Consider the following 20,734-nt stretch of genomic DNA (forward strand, 5'->3'; position numbering starts at 1 on the left):
AGCAACCCATACTCCTAAAGATCTTGTAAAATGAAAATTATGGCTTATGATTAAGTAGTCTTAAGTGTAAGTATTTTTAATATTAGCAAAAATGCAGATGACTGGAATATCAAATTCCTCCTTTTTGTAAGCTGGCCTAGGGAAAATACACTTTTTTCTCCTCTGGGTTTGGTGCTTCATCCTGGTGCCTTTGAGAAAAATCCTCCCTGTAGTTCCAATGGTTCTGTTAAAAAGATTTAAAGTTTCCCAAAAATCACTTAATGACCAGTGAAAGGCATTTGAGGTGCAGCTGTTGACAGTTGTTCTTGGAAAAGCAAATTAATAAATTTAAACAGAGATTTGCTGTAACTGGACTGGAAGTTTTAGGAGTCAGACTCTGCAGGTTCTTAGTGTAATTTTAAAAATAATCCTCGAGCAATTTTGCTGAATCTCTGTCATGTGGTGCTTCAAACAGATGGGAATTTTGTTTGATTTATTGGAAAAAGAGCTTTGGAATTTGTCACTTGGATAGAAATCATAGCTCTGAGTTAAAAATAAATAAATGTGCATCTGTTTAATTACAAATACCAGGTAACAGTTCTGAAAACAGGCACCAAGGGGTTTTTTCAGGGAATACAGATTTTTAGTGGGAATCTGTGTTGTAGTATTGGAAGTCATGTTTTTGACTGAAATGTTATGCTTTTAATACATTTAAGATTATCAAAGGCTAGTCCAATTTTGGGGAGCTTGTTCTCAGTTTCAGTTCCCTGTGAAACATTAAAATTTAGCAGAGAATCAGAATGGATCCAAACGAAAATTTAATATTTAACGTTAAGAGTTTCTAAAACAACTTCTGAATCAAAACTACTTCTGAATCAGAATTTCTCCTTCCATATTCTGCATTTGAAAGAAAATGGGTTTGATTCCCGAAGGAACACGCAGGGAATGGGGTTTGGATTATTCCGGGATTATTTTCCAGCATCTTCCTTCTCCCGTCCTGTGAAATTCGCGGTTTTTGAAGGTGCTGAGTGCAGGAATTGTGATGCAAATCTGGCCCCTCTGGCCCGGCCCTGCCTGGTCCTACCCGGATCCCACAAAATTCATCCCCAAGTCCTCCCCCTCCTCCTCGGATCAGCGCAGAGGGATCTCCGAGTTGGATTTGTGAGGTTTGCAGGGACACAGAACTCACTTATTTCCAATTAAATTAAATTATTTTTAAGATTTTTAGATTTAAGATTATGCCTTCAGATACCAGGTGGCACATATCTGGGTGATTAAATGATTTAATTTGATCCAAAAAAGCACCAGTAACTAATACTGTGCTGGCAAGATGGGATTTCAAGAATTTCATGTGGATTCCTGATTTTTTATGTTTTCCTCTGCTTTTTTTACTCCTTATTTAAATCTCTGCACAATTTTTTTCAGAATTAAAGTCTCTACAAATGTACAAAAAATTGCAGATTTAGAAGCTGAGGTCCTTGCATTCAGGATCTTGTAGATCTTCAAAATTGCTTTAATAAAATTATTTTGTGCACTTAATTAATTGTCGTGCTCAGGAAAGGAAAAAAAAAGGGAATTGTTTAGTGAGAAAAATGTTGAAATATTGTTTTGGTGCACCAGGAGCTCCTCAAGTCTCTGAACTTGGGTTTCATGTTTTTGTTCTGTGTTTAATTCAATTTGGGGACTGACTGAGTTCAGTTTTCTGTGAAGAACGGAGTCATTTGAACACCACCCTGTTAATCATTGATCCCTCATCATTTAAATATTCCTCATTTCTTAATCATGCAGAAGTCGAAAAGTAAACCATTACCTTGCAGTCGCTCTTCGGGCTCCCAAGAACTGTCTGAAAAAGAAAAGAAACCTCAAAATGTTCCTCATGTTCAGAGTGTGACTCGTCCCGGAGTCCCTGGGAGAGCTTTTCCCAGGAATAGTCAGCGCTGAGAGGGCTCTGGAACACTGGGAATCCTTTGGAACATTGACACACTCTTGTGTCAAATGGATAAGGGACGTGCTTTGGGCTCCACAGGTTTTTGTTTCCCTGAATTTTTACCAGTCCGGGCAGAGAATTTCCTCACCCGTTTGTCTCACGGGGCGGTGAATCACGGGGAGGGGGGGAAGCGACCTTTTGCTGGGAAATGGGTTCAAAAAACCTCCTTTGCCCCTGGCCATGAAGGAAATAGATTTACTGGAGGAGAATGAGACACTTTGTTTCGTGCTTTTCATAAATTCCTAAAATTAGAAAGCTGTTAGTTTTTAATTGGGCTTCGGCCTGGAAAAGGGAATATGGTGTCAGAATAGGAGGCTGAGGGGAATGGTTTGAGTCACCCAGAGATGGTCAATTGTACAACTTGTTGGATGTACAACTGGTGTATCTTGGGTCTGAAGTGTGTTTTACTAAACCCTCCCTGGAGTAGCAGCAGGAGTGGTGGAAATAATAAAACCAAATAATCAAAATTTAGGTGAGGTTTTTTTTTTTTAATGTGGAAGAGCGTAGTGATTTCTTTAAAATCAAACAAAAAATCTCCTTTCTCTTTGAAATCCAAGTGGTCAGTAATGAGAACTCCCCCGTGGCTGGAGTTAGGATGGGGTGGATGGTGTGGATCCAACTTTGGGAGCGTTCTCCCCACACAGCTCAGGCCATGGTGACAATTTAGAATTTATATTTCATTTGGGAGTTTTTGAGAGGTTGTGACCATTCTTAAAGGGTTTTGGATCTCCTGCTAAGTAGGATTTAAGGAAAAGCTGCTGAGAGCCTGGAGGCTGCTGAGAGCCTGCCCAGCATCAACCAAGAGCGCTCCCGTTCCCAAACCGGGATGTTTCCAACATCGGGAACAAGGTGTTCAGCTTTTGTGCGAGCCCTCTGCCAGGGAGCCTGGCCCGATTCGGGGCAGGGTTCAGATCGCTCCTTTGTTCCTTTGTTAATCCCGGCTCGGGGGAGGCGCTCCAGGATCTGCTCCCGCATTCTTTTTGGGAAGGGATGACGCACGGATTGTCCTAATAAGGACTTGGCTGGGGCGAGGGGCCGGCTCCGTGCGGGAGAGGGGGCGAGGCTTGGGGCGAGCAGTTTCTTTTTTAACCGAGGGATGACACAAGCCCCAGTCATTTCCTTATTAATCGGTTCAAACCAGTTCTTACAGGAACTGCCGCTGATAAATGTGGGACTTCTCCGAAGTCATTCATTGGGTTCTCAGCGCCGCTGCCTCCTCCTGCCTCCAAGGAAATGCTCCCGCTCCCGGCTTCTTCCTCTCTTCCCAGCACTGTCTTGCTCAGAAGTATTTTTCTTTTTAAGCACTTTTTGAGGATCTGGGGAAATACATCCCTCCCGAAGTATCAGATCAAAAGATGAAATGTGTTTTATTTCGTGGGTTTCTGTTTTCTCGAGTAGCTTCAAGTTTCCTTCTGAGCTGTGGCTCAGCCTGAACTTTGTTCTGATTAGGTAAAGTGGTAAGTTTAAAAAAAATGTTTTTTGTTTTTGTTTTTTTTTTCTTCCCTATTTTGTCTTGTTCTCTGGGATGAACTTTCCATCAGTGCTATTCCGAGTATAGGTCCTTCTCTTCAGAAGCCATTTCAAGAATATTTGGAAGCTCAGAGGATAAAACTTCACCACAAATCCGACAGTGCTGTGCCACAGGTAAGACCCTCTCTGCCTCCCTCCCTCCCCAGCTCATTTTTCCCTTCCCTGCGTGTCTTTGCCTTGTAGTTTTTACCGATTAGAACTCCCGATTCTGTTTTCCAAAGATCTGCACTGACCCAGGGAATAGATAAAAATCTCATTTTAAAAGCAACCTGGGAATTAAAAATATTAATTGTGTGCAACTGCATTTGAATCCTTTCGAGAATAAATGAAAGTATAAAGCAAAACCAGTGGTTTGTCCTGCCTCTGCATTAGCTGCCTCTTGGGAAAGTTAAACTTAAGGAGAAAAAAGTTGCCTTTCCATGTGAAATGGTAACAAACTGGGCAGCACCGATGCCTTAGAAGCCAGTGGGATCTGTGGCTCAGTGGACAGTAAGAGAAATAAAATCCCCAAGCCTTTAGTCTTTGAAAGGAAAAAAAAAATTACAGTGTTTAGAGCAGGTACAAGGGGCAGAAGTGTACTTTCATACAGAAAAAAACCCCCTTAAAATTTAAAAAGTGGTATTTTAAAAAACTTGCCCTGAATTTTCAGTGGGATAGAGCAGCTTTGATATGAAATTCTTTAGGCTGCTGAGGCGTTTTGAGATAAAATCCGTGAATCCAACTCACATTTCACGTGCAATATTTGTGGCTGTTGGGAATGTCCCTTTGCCCATTTTACCACAAAAGAGCCGGACTGGGGAGGCTCTGGCTGGAGTCAGGAAATGTGCAGTGATTTCTGGGCAGGGATTTCTGGGCAGAGCATTGCTGCCCTCCTTTGACAAAAAGCACAACGTGAGAATTCCCGTGAAGTGGCACCGGCGCCGGAACTTCCAGGGACACCAGAGTCGGATCCTAATGGGGAGATAACCCAGAATGGGCAGTTTAGGGAAAAAACACATTGTTAACCAATGACCTGATTGTTTTCTCTGCGAGGAACATGACGGGGGATGTCAGGCAGGGGCTGCTAATTCTGAACTCCACGAATTGTTAGCGAAGACCAAACAATACTGGGAATAATAAATCACTGTGGGAGCACACTGGGAACGCTCGGGGTTCGTCATCTGCCCGCCAGTGGATTTGGCAGCCCCTCCTGCATTGTCTTTCAAGGGACTAAAGTCAGCTTTGCAGAGGGACCTGCAGGAATCCTGTCGGCTTGCACTTGGTTCCTGTTTTTAATTTGATTAATTGCAGAATAAAGACACTGTCAGGCTTTCCCCTTTCACCCAGAACTCTCCGTTGTTCTGTCCACTAATCTTCATTCTCCTCCTCCTTCTGTTTTGTCTCTTCAGGGGGAAAACTGGCTATCCTGGATGTTTGAAAAATTGGTGATTGTCATGGTTTGTTATTTTATCTTATCTATAATCAACTCCATGGCCCAGAGCTATGCCAAGCGACTGCAACAGAAGATGTACTCCGAAGAAAAAACCAAATGAGCTTGGGAAAAATGGGAAAAAACCCAGGATGGGTTTTGGCAGACACGAGAAATGACACATCTTTTCATATGTTTAAAAATCAGCATTATTCAAAAGGGGGAAAAATTTTTTAACATCAATTTTCAACTCTTAACAAGTTGGTTTTTTTTTTGTTGTTTGATTTTAAAAGTAATTTGGATATTAGAGCAAAGGTTTCATTGACAAACTTATAAATGTTAAGGTAAGGTGTAAATGCATCACGAGTCTGGGTTGTGGTTTACAGGATGGACAATGGGATGTTAAATGGAGTTTAACACAAATGTTGTCCATCCAAATTACTTCCAAAACTGATGATTTAATACTCTCCATCTCCTGATTTAACTTCAGACTGACCTGAGGGTAACGTTTCCTTTTGAAGGGTGGCTGTTTTGCTTTTTCCATAACTTTCAAGACCATCAAAATGTAAATAACTGAGTACAGACTGGGTACCAACTGTTGCATGTCCCTCATGGTAAGGCTGTTCTGTCTGAATTCCCAGTGTCCCATTGCATTGCACGCTGGAAAAGCCACCCTCTCCCACTTCATGATGTTAGCAGAGATGGTTGATGTCAAATGCTGAAGCCAACATTTTTTATTCTGTATATTTAGAATGAAGTTAAGATAAAAACTTTATAAAGTCATCTTTGATCATTCCAGAATTTCTTGTGTCAGTCTTTTTAAGCTGTTTCTTTTCCTCTCTCACTTTTGGATGCTCTGTGCATGTTTGCTCATCCTTCCTGTACTAATGGTGCTCAAATCCTTTGTTCTTTGTTTTGTTTTGTTTTGTTCTTTTTTTGTTCTTTTTTCTTCAGAACTTCTTGCTTAGCAAAGGAAGGAGGGAAGGCCATGCCTTGCTTGAAGCACTGTCACTGCTTAAATAGATTAAATAGAGAACAAGATTGGTTATCCTAAATTCTGCTCAGGTGTTTGCCCCTGAGGCCAGAACTGTGGGCAGTGGAGGAGTAGAGAGGGGGAAGAGTTAAGATTCCAGCTGAAAGCAGATTTTATGGCTACCCAGCAATGGTGCAGAGAACTTTTAAGAACCCTTAACCTCATGCTTTTAAAGTCAGATTTGTTACGATCTGCGTGTGTCAGTTCTGATGTACAGGAACAGAATTGATATTAAAATGGCTCTTTTCCCTCTTTAGTGCACAAATCCCCACTGCTGCTGTACCTGTATCGCTGCTCTGATCACTTCTGAACGATTGTTTTTTACTTTTATCCTAGGGGGGGGTAAGCACCAAGAATTAATTTGCCTTTCTAATTAGCGTTCTCAGGAGGTGGCCCAGAGTCCGGGGCAGCTGAGCTGCTGCTCCTGCTTAGCTTAGGCTGCTCCGTGCCCCAGGTTAGGCAGGGCTGGAGCCAGGTGTGTTCGAGCCTGCCCGAGTGTCCTGTCGTGTTGCCAGCGTCGTGCCATGCCATGGCTGTACCATCCTGTCGGATAGCTTATCAGACTGATGTTGACTGTTGGATCTCATGGCAACAACAGTCGGTAGGCTGTCTGACATTTTGGTATCTCTCATCTGACTGTTTCTCATCCATCCCCAGCTGTTTCCATTGAGCATCAGCAGCACATCAGTGTCTTTGGTTGGGCTGGAAATGAGCTCAGAGGGCCCTGGTGCCGCAGTCCTGCAGAACAAAGCCCTTGTAAAGCTTCCCCTGGGGGGGTGAGGTTTGTACCGATTCTCTTGGCTTCACAGGGAACTTCAGGCAGTGCTGGGAATGAGTGGGGAGGATTTGCATTGACTGCTCTGACAGATTCACTTCCAGTATCTGAAAGTCTGAGCACAGGATTTGGTACGAGGGAGTTGAAAGCACAAAGGCCGTTCAGCTGCTCCTGGTGATTTTTAAAAGGTGAACAGTATTTACTAAATCTTTCCAATTTTTGCCCTAAATATGGCCTTTGAAAATAATGTCACAAAGAACTCGTTCTGGTACAATTCCAAACCCCACAGCTCTGTTTGGAACTTCACTTTTTCAGCCTACAGACCCCTCAGAGTTGCATTTCCCTTCAGGACACTGCATCAGTGACAGCCCTTGGCTGCTCTCCCCACTTCTAGTGGCAGCTTTTTGGTCCCCAAATCTGTCACCTGAGGGACACGGGTATTTATTAACCTCTCACACTTTTGGGAGGGGTTGGGGTTCCTGTGTGCTCTCAGGTTGGAATTAGGACTCTGCAACAACAACTAAAAGAGAAAAAAAAAACCCCTTTCCTAGAGCCTGAGCCAACAAACTGCACCTTCCTAAATGCTTTAGAGATCTCCTTAAAATTGCCTCTTGCCTGCTGGAAAACCACAAGGAAAACTGAAAGCTTCCTCCCACTTTTGGTTCAATATGTTTACATATATACAGTGTGAAATATATATATCTATATCTATTGTTCAGCTTGTGTTTCCATGTGTCCATTCCAATAAGCTCTGCTGTTATTTTGAAGCTTTCTAACACTTAAGGAAGTGATCATTCTACCTGCTTCTATCTGGGATATAAGACTTGGTAAAAGGTAAAAAAACTAATAACAGAAACAAAAGTGACACAAACCTGATGAGATCTGCAATGGATAGCTTTATGTTTGCTTAAATAAACAAAGAAATAACGTTTCCCAGTGTTTATTTCAGCTGGATTGTTTCCATTCTCTGTATTGAACTCTCTTGGTAACACTGTGACATTTGCTGTCCCAAACATTCTCCAGTGGGAGCACAGAAGGTAATTCAGCAGTTGCATTTTGTGTCTTCAGAGAAAGACTCAGCCTTTAGCATTTGACCTGAAAACATGGATTTTGCTCCCTTAACCCAAAGTTTCCTTTTGTTGCACATAATCTTCATTACACATTGGAAGCAGTCAGTCAGTTCAGTGTGTTGGACACAAATCCAAAGTAGCTCTTGCAAGAGGAACAATCTTGGCACAAATCCCTATTTTTAGCTGCTGTTTCTTGTAGTTAGCCACTAAATAAAGTATCTTGGTTTTTTTTTTTTTTCTGGGAATGACTGAAAATCACACGGAAGTAACAGCCCTCTAAGAACAGCTAATGACTTTAATGTGATGGAGATTATTTTTTTTAGTCTCATTATCTGTGGAACGAGGTCAGGTAGGGCTGCAGCTCCTCCTCCTCTGCGTTCTCTCCTTGTTTTCCTGCCTGCCCTGAGGACTGTGCCTCCCCGAGCTCTCTGAGGGCACCGAGAGGTGTCAGTGCCCCTCTGCTGGCAGCCACCCCGTGCCCCAGCAGGCAGGAATTGTTGGTGTAAGCAAAGCTCAGGTCACACCGAGCCAGGTCAAGTCAAACCGTCCAGTTCCAGCCTCACATCCATCAAAACAGTCAGGAAAGCTGGCTGCTCTCTGTCCTGGAGTTCCTTCCCTCCGTGTCAGTGTCACGCTGTGTTTCTGTTCAAGCAGCTCCCTCAGAACTCCCCCAGCTGCCTGTTCCTGCTAAAAGATCCTTGTCATTAACACTTGACAGTGGCTTAATGCTGTTCCAGAGAGTCCTTCCCTGCTGTGCTTTTGGCCTTCATTATTTAATTTGTTAGAATCAGCCTCCCTCTCGCTGCAGGCACAAGCTAAACATTCTGGATGTTTCCCTGATTATCAAGCAGAAATGTAAATATTAGTGAACAAAATTGATGGCAGGTGTAAAGATAAGTGGGGGTTGGGTGAGTTCCTTGGAGGTAAAAATAATCGGTTTTCTTTGAAGCACATGGTTAAAAAATACTTTGTAATCAGCAGTTAAAAGGCTGCATGTAATTATAGATAAGGTAATTGAAATTACTCTTCTGAGATTTAATATTCTGCCCTTTTTTCTGTAAATTTGGTGGGGTTTTGGAGAAGAAGAAGGAAAACCAGTAAGTACTTCCCCTAGGTCTCTCCGGATTGCAGCAGCCGGTGGTGTGTGGGTGTGGGAGGGGATCCTGCTGGGCAGGTGAGGGATCAGTGCTGGATCACTGTAACCTCAGGAGAGGGGAGTGGAGCAATCGCCTTCCCTGTGAAACACCTCTGATGGATTCAGACATGAGGGTAAATATTTGCATGTGCTCTTGCAAACTCATTTTTAGAAGGATTATGCCGAAAAACTCTGAGAGCCTGCTGTGGCTTTGCTAATTCAAGTGCCTAATTGAGGGCATGAAGTGCTGGCATGAATTTCATTATACATTTCACTTGTTTATTGATGCATCCACTCGGCTTTCATAAAAGGCAGCAGAACATTGTTCTGGCAGTGGTGTCAGAGGGAGAGGCTGGAACAACCTGGGTCAGTTGTGACAAGAGGGGAAGGAGCTCAAACATAGAAACTCACCTCTGTTCTGTCACCTCCCAGGCACAAGCAAACGGAGAGAGCCCAGCAGTCAGTGAGTGCTTGGAATGTGTTGGGAATTCAGGAGAAAAACTGGTATTTTGGTCAAAAAAGGTGATTATTACCCCATCTGAAGAGGCTGTTGAGGCCATTCGTGTGTTCACTTCTGGTAGTGTCCAGGTGTGGTAAAACAAAGGTGCAAATGTGAACCTGTGGAATGGGCCCAGCTTGGGTTTAGTTTGCTTTAACGCTGCCCTTTGTTGTGCTGAGGGCGTTTTATTATTATTATTATTATTATTATTATTATTATTATTATTATTATTATTATTCTCATCCCTGGAATGAGTCAAAGAGCAGTGGCTCCATTAGCACTAAACCAAAGGTCACCTTTCTCTAGAGTTCGTTTGAGGAGCTGCTGAGGTCGGGGGCAATGTGGCATCTTCGTGTTCCAGGGGAGTCGCTCCCAGTTCATTGTTCGGGTGTTCCAAGAAGCTTCCCGGTTGTTCCCGGGGTTGCCCGGGCAGTGGCAATAAGGAAACTGGCGGCTGTTTCCTGCTGAAAGGCGAGAGATAGGAGCTGTCAGCTCGGGGTATTGTTCGTGCTCCGATAACGGCCCCGCGGCCACACCCGGCTCCTGGAAACTGCTCTTCTGGCCCTGTCAAACGGGTTGGTGACTGGTACCACCTGTAAGAAATTCTTAAGAGAGCCAGTGCATTTCCCAAAGCTTGTTGTATCCACCGGAAATGACCTTGTGGTGCCTTTTTCCTTCTGTACCCTCAGGAAATAACCTGGCAGTTCCCTTGCAGGAGCTGCTGCTGATTAAAACATCAATACCTTGTTCAAGGCTCACACTTTGAGGGGCTGTGGCTTTCCTCAGAAAGTTTATTAGGATCTTTCTATCCTTTGATGAGAAAAGCAGGTTGCTGTGCTCGACATTTCTCTGTCTCAGAGAGAAAACACACGTCCAGATTTACAACATTGTGCAAATCTTGCCATGGTCACAAAACCTCTCTGGTCTGGTTCAAACCCTCACTGATCTCAGTGCCTCGTTTGCTGCAGCTGTTTTCTGGAGAGCTCTTAATATTTAGGATATTTTCATAACAACACATTTCATTTCTCAGATTCCTGGATTTGTAGGTCTCTCCTCAGCCCAGCTGACCTCTTGTGACACAGTCAGTGCATTCCTGGGTGTTGTGTAAGGCTCGAGGTGGGGAGCAGCAAGGAAGAAACTTTTAAGGTGCCTGAAGCTGGTATTTACTTGAGTTCCAAGTAATGGAGGCCAAAAACATTTTCAAAGCAATATTTTGCTACTGCAAGTGGTGATTTTAATTCTGTTGCCTCCTTTAACTTCTGTACAAAGTGTCTCTCACACTTCTATGTGTGGCAAACCCCACTGCAGCCCTGGAGCACCGGAGCCTTGTGGCTGCCGAGGAGGAGCCAGGTGTTTGTGGGAGAAGTGAGGCAATCTCTGGCAGCAGATTTCAGTTGTGACTGAGAGATTGTTCCAATTCAGTGGAGAAGGAAAGGGTTTAAGTGTTGTTTGGCAGATCCTGAGAGCCCCTGCTTGAAACTGTCACTGATGTCCCATCCCTTGGGCCTTGGAGCCCTCTCTGCCCTCGGTGTGGAGCAATTTTTGGCCAAGTTGAAGCCTGAACTTCAAGTTTCTTCCCCAAATTTGGCCTATAAAGGAGAGATTCACAACTTCAAATCACTACATAAACACAATTGTGGACTTAAATGACTCACAGTCAGCTAACACAGGCTGGAGTTACACAAAGTGGGGTGGGGAGGAAATTTCCCAGTGTTTGCAAGTGGCAGAAGGACAGGACAGGCAGCAGCAAGCATGGAAAGATGGATCCTTGAACTCAGGATTGTTCCAGGCCATCTGGAAAGCAGCAGCTCAGAATTAGTGCCCAGCTCTCACCACCCTCACTGAGGATATTCCAGGGAGCAGCCACAGCTGCCCTTGCCAGCCAAGTCCAGGCAGGATTTTATTCCACCTTCAGCCTGTGGGATGAGGCCACTTCCCACTTGGCTCCATGGGCTCTGCTCTCCTGACGTGCTCCTGTAAATGATCCATTACATCTTGGAGACTGCTGGGCAAAAGTTCAAATTCAATCCTGCCATCTGACCACAATTACACCATTCTCAGGCAACTGAAGTGTATTTTTGTGAGCCTTAAATAAACATGACATTGTCCATGTAACCAAGTATGTAGAATGATCATTTTTGCAGAACGCACCCATTTCAGTGCAAATCCAACATGGGGCTTGTTTCTGCTCACATACAACCAGTGAAACAAAAGCTCAAGCAATGTTTTTCTGTCTTGTTGTTGTTGTTTAACCAGTGGCTTATTTTAGTTTCTCCACTTAATGCTTTTAAAGTAGGAATATTGGCCTAGAGAGCACCTTCATTTTACTTATTTTTTATCTTACAGTGTAACATTTGGGATTTTAAAGTTAAGACAAGAAGGTTTCTAGCACCTAATTCACACAGATGAGTGTGACTTTCCTATGAGCCACTGTTTGGTATCTCTCACACTTGTATGAACATGGGGTTAAAATTTACATTTCTTCCATGATCTTTATCATGGAACACATTTACTCTAAAAATTGCCTTTATTTCCTAAGGAGCAGCTTCTCCAACCTCTTCTCTCGGGCTGTTTTCACCTTTTCCACGTGCTCCCTGTGGCTGGCAGGAATATTTGTTTGGCCACCCTGCTGTAGCTCCTGGAAAGGGTTAAACGGGGTTGTGCTGCTCCAGGGCGGGGGCTGAGTCAGTGCCCCACCCGGGCAGGGGAAGTGGCCGTCTGCAGGGACAGGATTCCCACAATGTGAGCTCAGAAGGGACCATTGTGAGCCCCAGTTGGACTGAAAGAGCCGGAAAGGCTCAATGGTTCAAATTCAGGATTATCAGCTCCACTTCCAGCCCGTTAAAAGCTGCCTGAGTGTCCGGGCTGTGCCTCTGGAGCGTGGGCAGAGGCTGGAGCAGGAAGCTCCGGGGGAATTTGCTGCCTTGGAAAAGCTGTGTCTGGGCTGCCCTTGAGGAAAGGCAGCAGCTCAGTTCCTTTTGGAAGTTTTTTGTGCTCTATCAGATCCATGAATCACTTTCCTGATTCCTCCTGTGCAGTGTTTAAAGTGGTGGCGAGCAAAAAGCAGATTTCTTTAAAGTACACTTGGTCCTATTTCCTTTTGGATGTTTGGGCTCTCATTTCATAATATTTATCCCTACTAAATTTATTAGCAGATGCAGAAAGAAGTGAATTATTCATTCAATACCCTTTTGTATCTTAGTGTTTCTCAGTAATGTTTCAACTGGTAATTTGAATACAACTTCCACCTTTCATGTATTAAACCCTGGTTGTTGTGGGAACTACAGATTTTTTCCTTTATATATTTCCTTCCTTCCTGTGCTGGTGCTGGGTTTAACCTTAAAAGCACCAATATCTATTATTTATGCCCCCCCCCAAAAAATTGTATCTGTAACTACCTCAGCGCCTGTCACTTGCCAAACATTTTAAAGCATTTTAGGTTACTAAAGGTTATTTTTGTTCCTGGGTTGGATTTTGGTGGGTTTGTTTTGTTTGTGGGTTGTTTTTTAGGGGGTAGGGCTTTTTTGTTTTGTTTTGTTATTTGTGTTCAAATATTCTCCTATTCATGAAATGTCTGCTATAGTTGGAGTCCTTGAATCAGCTTCCAAGTGAGCTGCACCTGTCCATTCCAACAAACAATAGTGAGATTTGGAGCATTGTTCCTGGTTTATGGACATCCTGTCGGGACTTTGCCTACAACAAGCAAGGTCAAGGCCACTGATTCTGCTCTTCCTGTCTCTGAGCCATTGGCTTGTGCTGACCTTTGATCTACCTCATTAACTGTAACTGTTAATGAAATTAAGGCCTTCTTCCAGGCTCCATTTCCATAATTAATTTTATCAATAACAGAGAGAATTACTCCTCCACCTTTTAATGTAATTGTAAGTGATGAATATGTGATAGTAGCTATTTACTTCCTGTCACTTTGACCCTTTCCACATCCTGGGGAAAAAATAAAGGAATCCCATCACAGATCAAAAAAATGAAGGCTCAGTTTGGGAAAGGGTGTGAGAATTTCAGGACTGAAAAACATTCACAGGAAGAAGCTTAGAGATGCATAAAACAATTCCTGTCAGCCCCTTCTCCAGAACAGTAAGGGATTATAACAGCTAAAATCTGAATTTTTGCTTTGGAGTTAGACATCTTACCTGTGTGCTGTGTTTCCTGACGTGGCACAAATTCTGCCATCAAACAAACAAAGAAAAACCAAATATCCTGCTCCATTAGCTAGAAGTGCCATAAATAATAAATATGGGTCTGTATCATTCATAGGGCACTAAGCACCTGCTGTGTTTGCTTCATGCTCAGAGTTATGACTACATAGAGATAACATGAGGTTATTTCTGCAATAAAGTTATTTATTGCTACAGCAGTACAATGACCTATTGCTCTCTTCCTTATTTCTCAGAGAACTTACCTGTCCTTAGCCTTTTGAAAGTCTCTTTTACCTGTTCTGTGAAGTGAGGAGGAAAAGGATTCCTGGGACTTGGCCATTTTTTCATGGAGTTACCTATTCTCATTTCTGATACTGGAAATTCTGTTTGGGATCTGCTGAAAACACCAGGGCAATTTATTTCTGCGTTGCTGAACATGCTGTGCCTTTTGGAGGAGGGAGAAGCTCACCATGGTCTCCTTTCCTGACCCTTGCAAACTCAAATTGCCTGTGCTGTTTGCCTGAACTTCTTGTGCAATCTTTCCTGCAGTTTCTTCTGTGAAAACACCCAAATTAGACAATGGTTGAAAGTGACAGAAACACATCAGAAAACCCCTTCTGACCAGAGCAGGCCCCAGCTCTGAGCTGCCATCTTTTGAATGAAATGGCATGGGAGAACAGTGTGATGGGGGGAGGAATGGCAAGAATTCCCAAAGCTCTCCCTACCATTAATGAAAAGCTAATAGAGGCTAATAGAAGAAAGCTCTATTCTTTAATTCTACTGTACTCTTTTATTTTATTTTAATTCAGTGTGTGCCTTCCCAAGCCATTCCATCCCTTCTCCTGCCAGGAAGAAGCTGCAGCTTCCCAGGGCACCACCTTGTGGTCGTGGTAAAATCGTGCAAAAAAGAGCCAAGTCCATAAATTGACATTGGAAATCATAAAATGTATTCTATTAATTATATTATATCGAATAAATGCTCTTAGAGCTGCAATTTACCAGCCCTCCTCATATCAAATATGTTTAAATAATTAACAATTTAATTAGCTTATAACTTACAGGGAGAAGAACAGGAGTTGTAGTTTTGCTAAGTGAAATGGTCAGAAAAGGACATAATTAATTATCATCTCTAATATAAATTGAGGATGACAGGAAAATGAAGAACTCTTCATATTTCTTTTAAAAGATGGTTCAAAACTTTTGTTGTTTTGTCAAAATTAAGGTCCTTAAAATCTTGGTTTGCTTTAAAGGAAAGCAAATTGTATCTTGAATGGCACCCAGATGGGGCTTGGATTAATAATTCTGATTCTGTGCATTTGTATCAGTACTGAAGCATTCAGAGGGCAAAGTGTTAGAATGAAAATTTGAAAGTGGAGGATCAGGAATGTCTGACTGCTGCAGTCAAGCACTTGTTCAATTTTTATCAAATATTAGATCATGGTAGTTGAATACTGAAGGGCCAAAAATGATGTTCAGAGACATAGCTACAGTATATAGAAAATGTATTGAAAAATAGGTATTTATTAGATATATTAAATACCTATATATATAAAAATAAATAAATTATATAAAGACTAATATCAATATATCAATATATTCAGTTCAGATTCAGTTCTTGCTATTCAAACACAGACACACTGTTCCTAAGACTGAAAAGCAACTCCAGTACAATAATTCACATACTTCAGGAAGTTGATGGAAGGTTTCCCAGCTTGGTTCTTCCAGTAAATCTCTATTTCAGACCATTTTAACAAAAAAATGAAATCACAGGTTGGTGTAACTGGAGATGATTTGTTCCAGGGTTATGAAGCAGTCCAGGAAATCTTCCTCTTGAATTCCAAACTTTGTGTACTGGTGAAGGTAAGCTCTGTGTTGAAGAATGGGTCAGACATTAGAAATCAATGAAGATATTGGCAAGTATTAGTGAAGTATCAGCATAATTATTTTCACTTACTTAGAAGCAAACATATTCCAAGCTTTTCCTACGATGCTGTCGAGAGGTTTCAGCAGGAACTGGCTGTTGCTGACCAAAGAAGCAGACTTCTCATACTTGTTAAATGCTCTGGGTGTTTTCCATGCACTAAAAGCATCCTGAGGGTTTAGCCATGATGTGTATAATGAGGGATCTTGGAAACTTCCTGTAGCAGAAACAGGACAGCCCTTTGGACAAAACCCAAACTTGATCCCTGTGTGGCCTGATCAATGCTGTCAGATCAATTCAGGCCTGGGGAAACATCTGCAGAGTAGGCAGCCTGTTGAAAATACAACTTTTAAACAGATTCATTAGATTATCTAGAAGCACTCTTGTGTGGATACTTCAGCTGCCAGCAATGCTCATCACTCCAGAAACAGCTATATATATTTTCAGACATTATAGCCAAGAATTCCAGATATACAGACTTGAGTCTCTTCCTCCTTCCCTGAAGTGTTTCAGGAAACTCAGAAGTAAAATACAACAGCCCTAAGCAATTAGACAATGTGGCCTTGGACAGCAAAATGTTTCTAGAGGGAATATTGACCTTAGGAGTCAAAACATGTGGTGTTGGGATGTTTCCACTTACATCAGATACGGTTTCAAAGAGCAGTGAGATGTGAAACCAGAATCCCTGAGGTGCTGTGCTTCTCCCTCTTACCCAAGTCTACGTCGTGCACATCTTTTCCTCTCAGGATAACCAGGTTGGCAATGGAAGTGTTGAAGTGCAGAGGTTTGTTTGTGGAGGGGATGGAGGAGCCTGGGTGTGGTGGTCGTACTTGCCAATCAATACCTTTGGGATTTGGGAAAAAGAGATATAAAAGGAAGTTAATGTTTTGTGAAGATGCAGATGGGAACTATCACTGTGCCCCAAACTGAGCCCATACTGGAGTTTGTAGCTGCTGCACATGAATTAATCAGCAATCACACAATGCCCAGAGAAAACCACTGCTAATCCAGCAGTATTTGCCTGGTAGTCACTCTGCCAGAGAAAATGGATACCTGTTTCTATACTTAGCAAGCCTCCAGCCCATTCCTTGCATAACTGGGAGCTGTAACTGAATTCTCCATGTAAATTATATGGGAGAGCTGAGCCTGATTTTTATGAGTAGAAGGTGTAAAAGGAAAAAGCAGAGCTCACTATCCAAGGAATGTTCCAAATGAGTTATGTAAATTAAATGCACAGCCACAAACTGTTCATTTGGTTTGTGTATTTTCAATAGTTATAATTAACTGAGATGTCTGGAAGCAGAACAGGAGCAATCTGGGAGCTGCTGTGGCAGCTGAGGGAATGCTTAAAGGAGCAGCTGGTTTTGTGGGGGCAAATTCCTGCTGAGGGCAGCAGCTCCTTTCTGAACTGTGAGCTCCACAAAACATTAAGCTTTATTCCATCTGTAAAAATAAATGTTTAAAGAGCGATGGAGACTGGAGGGGAGTGAATGGTGTTTACTTTACCTTCCTCCATTTTAGCATTAGCAATGAGCATCTGCCTGAGGTGTTTGATGAGGCCAGGCCAGCTGAAGGTGCTGTAAGCCAGAGAGCTCTCAGGCATCTGGGGGATGTTCCGCAGGCCCAGCAGCTTGAACTCGGGATGTGGAACCAACGTCTCCATTAAGTCTCCTGAAAGAAGAGATCAACAGCTGCTCATGTTTGACAAAAATATTGCATAGGGCAGCTAAAATGGGAGAAGAGTGAGGAATGTTCAGAGATTTAGCAATTTCAAAGTCATGCAAACTTGCTGTGTATTACTGAGTTCTATACAGGGTGTTAGTAGCTTTTATTTTACAATTTAGACTTTCTCACTTTAGTCTGGCTCAAAATCTCAAGGACTCTCTGCACTCCAGACAGATGTGAAAGTTTAATTTTACAAGAAATATGGACAACTTTTTCCAATTCCTTAAAAGTACAAATGTCAGCCTGTTGTGTGTTGTTACCCAGTTGTCTGCTCACCTCTTCTGCCTGAGCAAAACACAAAACTCTTGGTTTGTTTCAGTTCATACAAACTTCTAACCCAAAGTGAAGTGTGAAAATCAGTCCAAAATTACTGCCCTGCACAAATTTCCTCTGAAATGTAAATAGGTACAAGGGTGTCTGTGATCACTTGAAAAACGAGAAACAGGGTTCTTTTGGTAAAGAATGAAACAAGAAGTGGGGGGATCTATTTTTGATTTTGCTACAACATTGGGATTGAACTTCTAAATTGGTCTTTTCCTGTCTTAAAACTTGGGATGTATCCAAATACTTGAGCAAGGAGACTGAAGAACTTCGATTCACAGCTGAACTGACTCCAGAAAGGTGTGTGTGGATGTTGGGTTTGGTACCTAATGGGTTTCTGCTGTAGCCTGAGCCCTCTCCTGCTGTGTGAGTGGGCTGGAAAACACTGCCCAGCTGGTGTGCAATGACTTGATTCACATCCCTGAAGGAAATCTGTTTGATATTCATCAGCTGGGCACAGATCTTGTGGATGACATCATTTTCATGGACAAGAAGGGCATCTGATGACTGGTACAGATGTGACAGAGTCAAAACAGAGTTGTAGTTTTGAACAATGACCTGGAAGCAAACAAAAAAACACACACAAACAAGAGTCAAACAACTTATTCTCTTTCTAGTTTATAATCCTCTGGCTCCTACTGTTTCCTTAGTTGTAATTTAGGAAGTGATTAATTTTCTTTGCCAGAGTGCAGAATGAGGTCAAGAGCTCAGAGCCTTTTCACGGAAAGAGGGCAAGAGGCGTGAAAATCAGGTTATCCATCTCTCTCCATAGAAACATGCTGGAACAAGATCTGCCTGGGAACTGATTATAATGCTGAGATAAGAGCATATCAGGAGATTTCTAGTTAGACAGCAGAGCTTCTTGTGAATCTGCATCACTTCAGCACCTAAATTATCAAGATTTTTTGGTGAAAATTCTTTAGCTGTGTTACCGAGTCATTGGAACTTTTTCAGTGTAAAATGTACCTATTTTCTAGTTTATTTCTGTTGTAGATATTTTGCTTAAAAGTAAACTGTGATTATAAACATAGAAATTCTATATAAACTATTATTATCTATTAAAAGGCAATATGACATTCACCTCCCCAGTGCCATAGGGCCAGATAAGGTGGTTTAGTATGAACGAGGTTGGAAAAGCATCTCTCAAACACTGGGTCACAAATGCTCCCAGGCCTGATCCTGTGCCCCCAGCCATGCTCATTATTGTGAAAAATCCCCCGAGTCGGTCACATTTCTCTGCTTCTTTCTGCACCAGATTCATGATGGCTTCTTTGTGTCTGGGCCCATGAACAGAGTAACTGTGGGGTAACAGACAAAACAGCAACAAAGGGCAGGTTATACCGAAATAAAAGCAGAAAGGTGAAGTTATTCATAAAGCCAGTTTTACTTTAACTCTCACAGCTGCTGTATTACCACTCCTAGGGAGTCTGAGCAGCTCATCAGCCTCCAGAATTCCCTCAGTGGAGCTTGAGGCAGCTGTTCCTACCCGTTGGCCCAGTTGTTCCCAGATCCTTGCTTCTGACAGAAGTGGGAGTGGCTGTCGTATTTCCAGTGGCCAGACCTGGCAGCCATGGACAAGGTCTGGCTGATCACTTTGGGCTCCATGTCAACAAGCACAGCCCGGGCAATGGGTACTGCACAGGAAGGAAAACAAAATTGGGGAAAATGTGCCAATTATTTAGGTGAGATGGATGGACTTGGATGGATACAACGTCCCAAGGTTATTCCTCCCACCCACATTAGCCACACCATTAATGGGTCAAAACAGAACAGATTTGGCCATGCTCTGATTTCTGCTGAACCAGTTATTGTGTCAAAACCAAATTTGAACTCCAGAGACCATAGATCTTCCAGGAAAGAAACCACCTGATGTTTCTGTGTGCTGAAACCAGACCCTGAGAGAGGGAAAAAAACCCCTTTAAAACTGTACCTCCAGATTCCTCCTCGCAGAAGAACCGTTCCTTGCAGGAATCATGGTAGGATTCGTTCTCCTTCTTGGAACACATCCCATGGCTGCCACGGATGTCACTGCAGAGAGCACTGAACACCTCATGCCCAATCTGGTTCCCGCACTGTCCAAGCTGCACCGTGACAATTGACATCCTTATTCGCTTGGTATTTAAGCCTGAAAAAGAAAATTATTTGCTTTCGCACTTTTGCTTAGGAAAGCAGGATGGAAACAAGAAATTATAACTCAAGAATTACAGAACTGGGATGCAAAATCGGAAATCTTAAGCCTGTTCAAAACCGTAGCTATTGTCCAGCTGTGTACTGCACCAGGCCTGATGCCAGAGCCTGCTGAGGGGACAAAAGGATTCCCTGCAGAATTCCACAGACCAGAGTGTTTGACTCCATCCTGGTATGTTTTGACGTTTTTCCCCACTCAGCATTTGACAGCAGCTCTGCTTCCTCACTTTTCTATTTTTTCACTGAAACAAGGTCAATTTTTTTTTAAGCTCTCTTGGTTATTCTGGGCTGCTGTTCCTCAATCCCACCCCAGCTGTGCAGGAGCACTCCTGTACCAGCATTCCTTGGATCGCTGCCAGTGCCTGTAACGCGTTCTGCAGGCAGGTACGAGCTCATTTCCATTCCCGGGTCTGATTTCAGCACTGCCGCCAGCCTGCCTGGGGCCAGCCTGGGTGTCACTAGGAGACCGAGTCCTCTTCACCCAGAAAATAAATACAAAATTATGCGAATTGTCCCAAAAAAAGGCTCATGTCCAACGCGTGTGATACCGACCCTCCTGTACCCCATTCTCTGCATAGGGAGCCCCACTCGGGTCCCCGCAGCCACAGGACGCCCCTCAGGGAACGCCGCCATGTTCCCGGCGCTGCCCGCCCTCACGCCCCTCGGTCCCGAGCCCCGTCCCCGAGCCTTTCTCCTCGACAGCCCGTCCCGGCAGTCCCGGGATGCCTTTCCGGGATTCCGATCTCGGTCCGGGTCCCGGTTTCGCCCCTCAGGGCTCACCTCGTCGCCGACTTTGGCACCCCGGCTCCGGACGCGCCTTCGAACCGCCCGCCTCGCGCCTGCGCAGAGCGCACTCCGGGCAGGCGGGCCCGGCGCTCCCGCCCGCGGGGGCTTCACGGCGCTCTCTGCGCACGCGCCGCCCGCGCGGCTTCACCGCGCCTTCTGCTCACGCGCAGCGCCGGTCCCGGGGGCGGGCGGGCGCGCGGCGCGCTCACCGCGCAGGCTCGGCG

At 43.6% G+C, this 20,734-nt stretch overlaps 2 protein-coding genes across 5 annotated transcripts in view; one reads left to right on the forward strand and one right to left on the reverse strand.

Moving 5' to 3' along the window:
• VMP1 (vacuole membrane protein 1) overlaps positions 1-5,705 on the forward strand; it is a 59,626-nt gene extending 53,921 nt beyond the window's left edge. For 3 of the 4 annotated variants that reach the window (XM_069033655.1, XM_069033654.1, XM_069033656.1), the window contains 2 exons: positions 3,508-3,610; positions 4,885-5,705. In XM_069033655.1, the coding sequence (XP_068889756.1) occupies positions 3,508-3,610; positions 4,885-5,028 (247 nt within the window). In that variant the 3' untranslated portion in view covers positions 5,029-5,705. Of the gene's footprint in view, positions 1-1,767; positions 3,424-3,507; positions 3,611-4,884 lie in introns of those variants that run through there. The other variant, XR_011155948.1, reaches the window with a different exon arrangement.
• Positions 5,706-15,117: 9,412 nt separating this feature from the next.
• TUBD1 (tubulin delta 1) lies at positions 15,118-20,576 on the reverse strand. The gene is made up of 9 exons (XM_069033266.1): positions 20,505-20,576; positions 19,468-19,662; positions 19,024-19,171; positions 18,619-18,835; positions 17,864-18,095; positions 16,998-17,162; positions 16,204-16,335; positions 15,525-15,708; positions 15,118-15,437 (listed from the first exon to the last, which is right to left on the reverse strand). The coding sequence occupies exons 2-9, from the start codon at positions 19,637-19,639 to the stop codon at positions 15,335-15,337; spliced, it is 1,353 nt and encodes a 450-aa protein (XP_068889367.1). The 5' UTR covers positions 19,640-19,662; positions 20,505-20,576; the 3' UTR covers positions 15,118-15,334.
• Between the last annotated feature and the right edge of the window lie 158 nt (positions 20,577-20,734).

The sequence above is a fragment of the Aphelocoma coerulescens genome, chromosome 19 (genome assembly GCF_041296385.1).
Source record: "Aphelocoma coerulescens isolate FSJ_1873_10779 chromosome 19, UR_Acoe_1.0, whole genome shotgun sequence".
Taxonomy (NCBI): domain Eukaryota; kingdom Metazoa; phylum Chordata; class Aves; order Passeriformes; family Corvidae; genus Aphelocoma; species Aphelocoma coerulescens.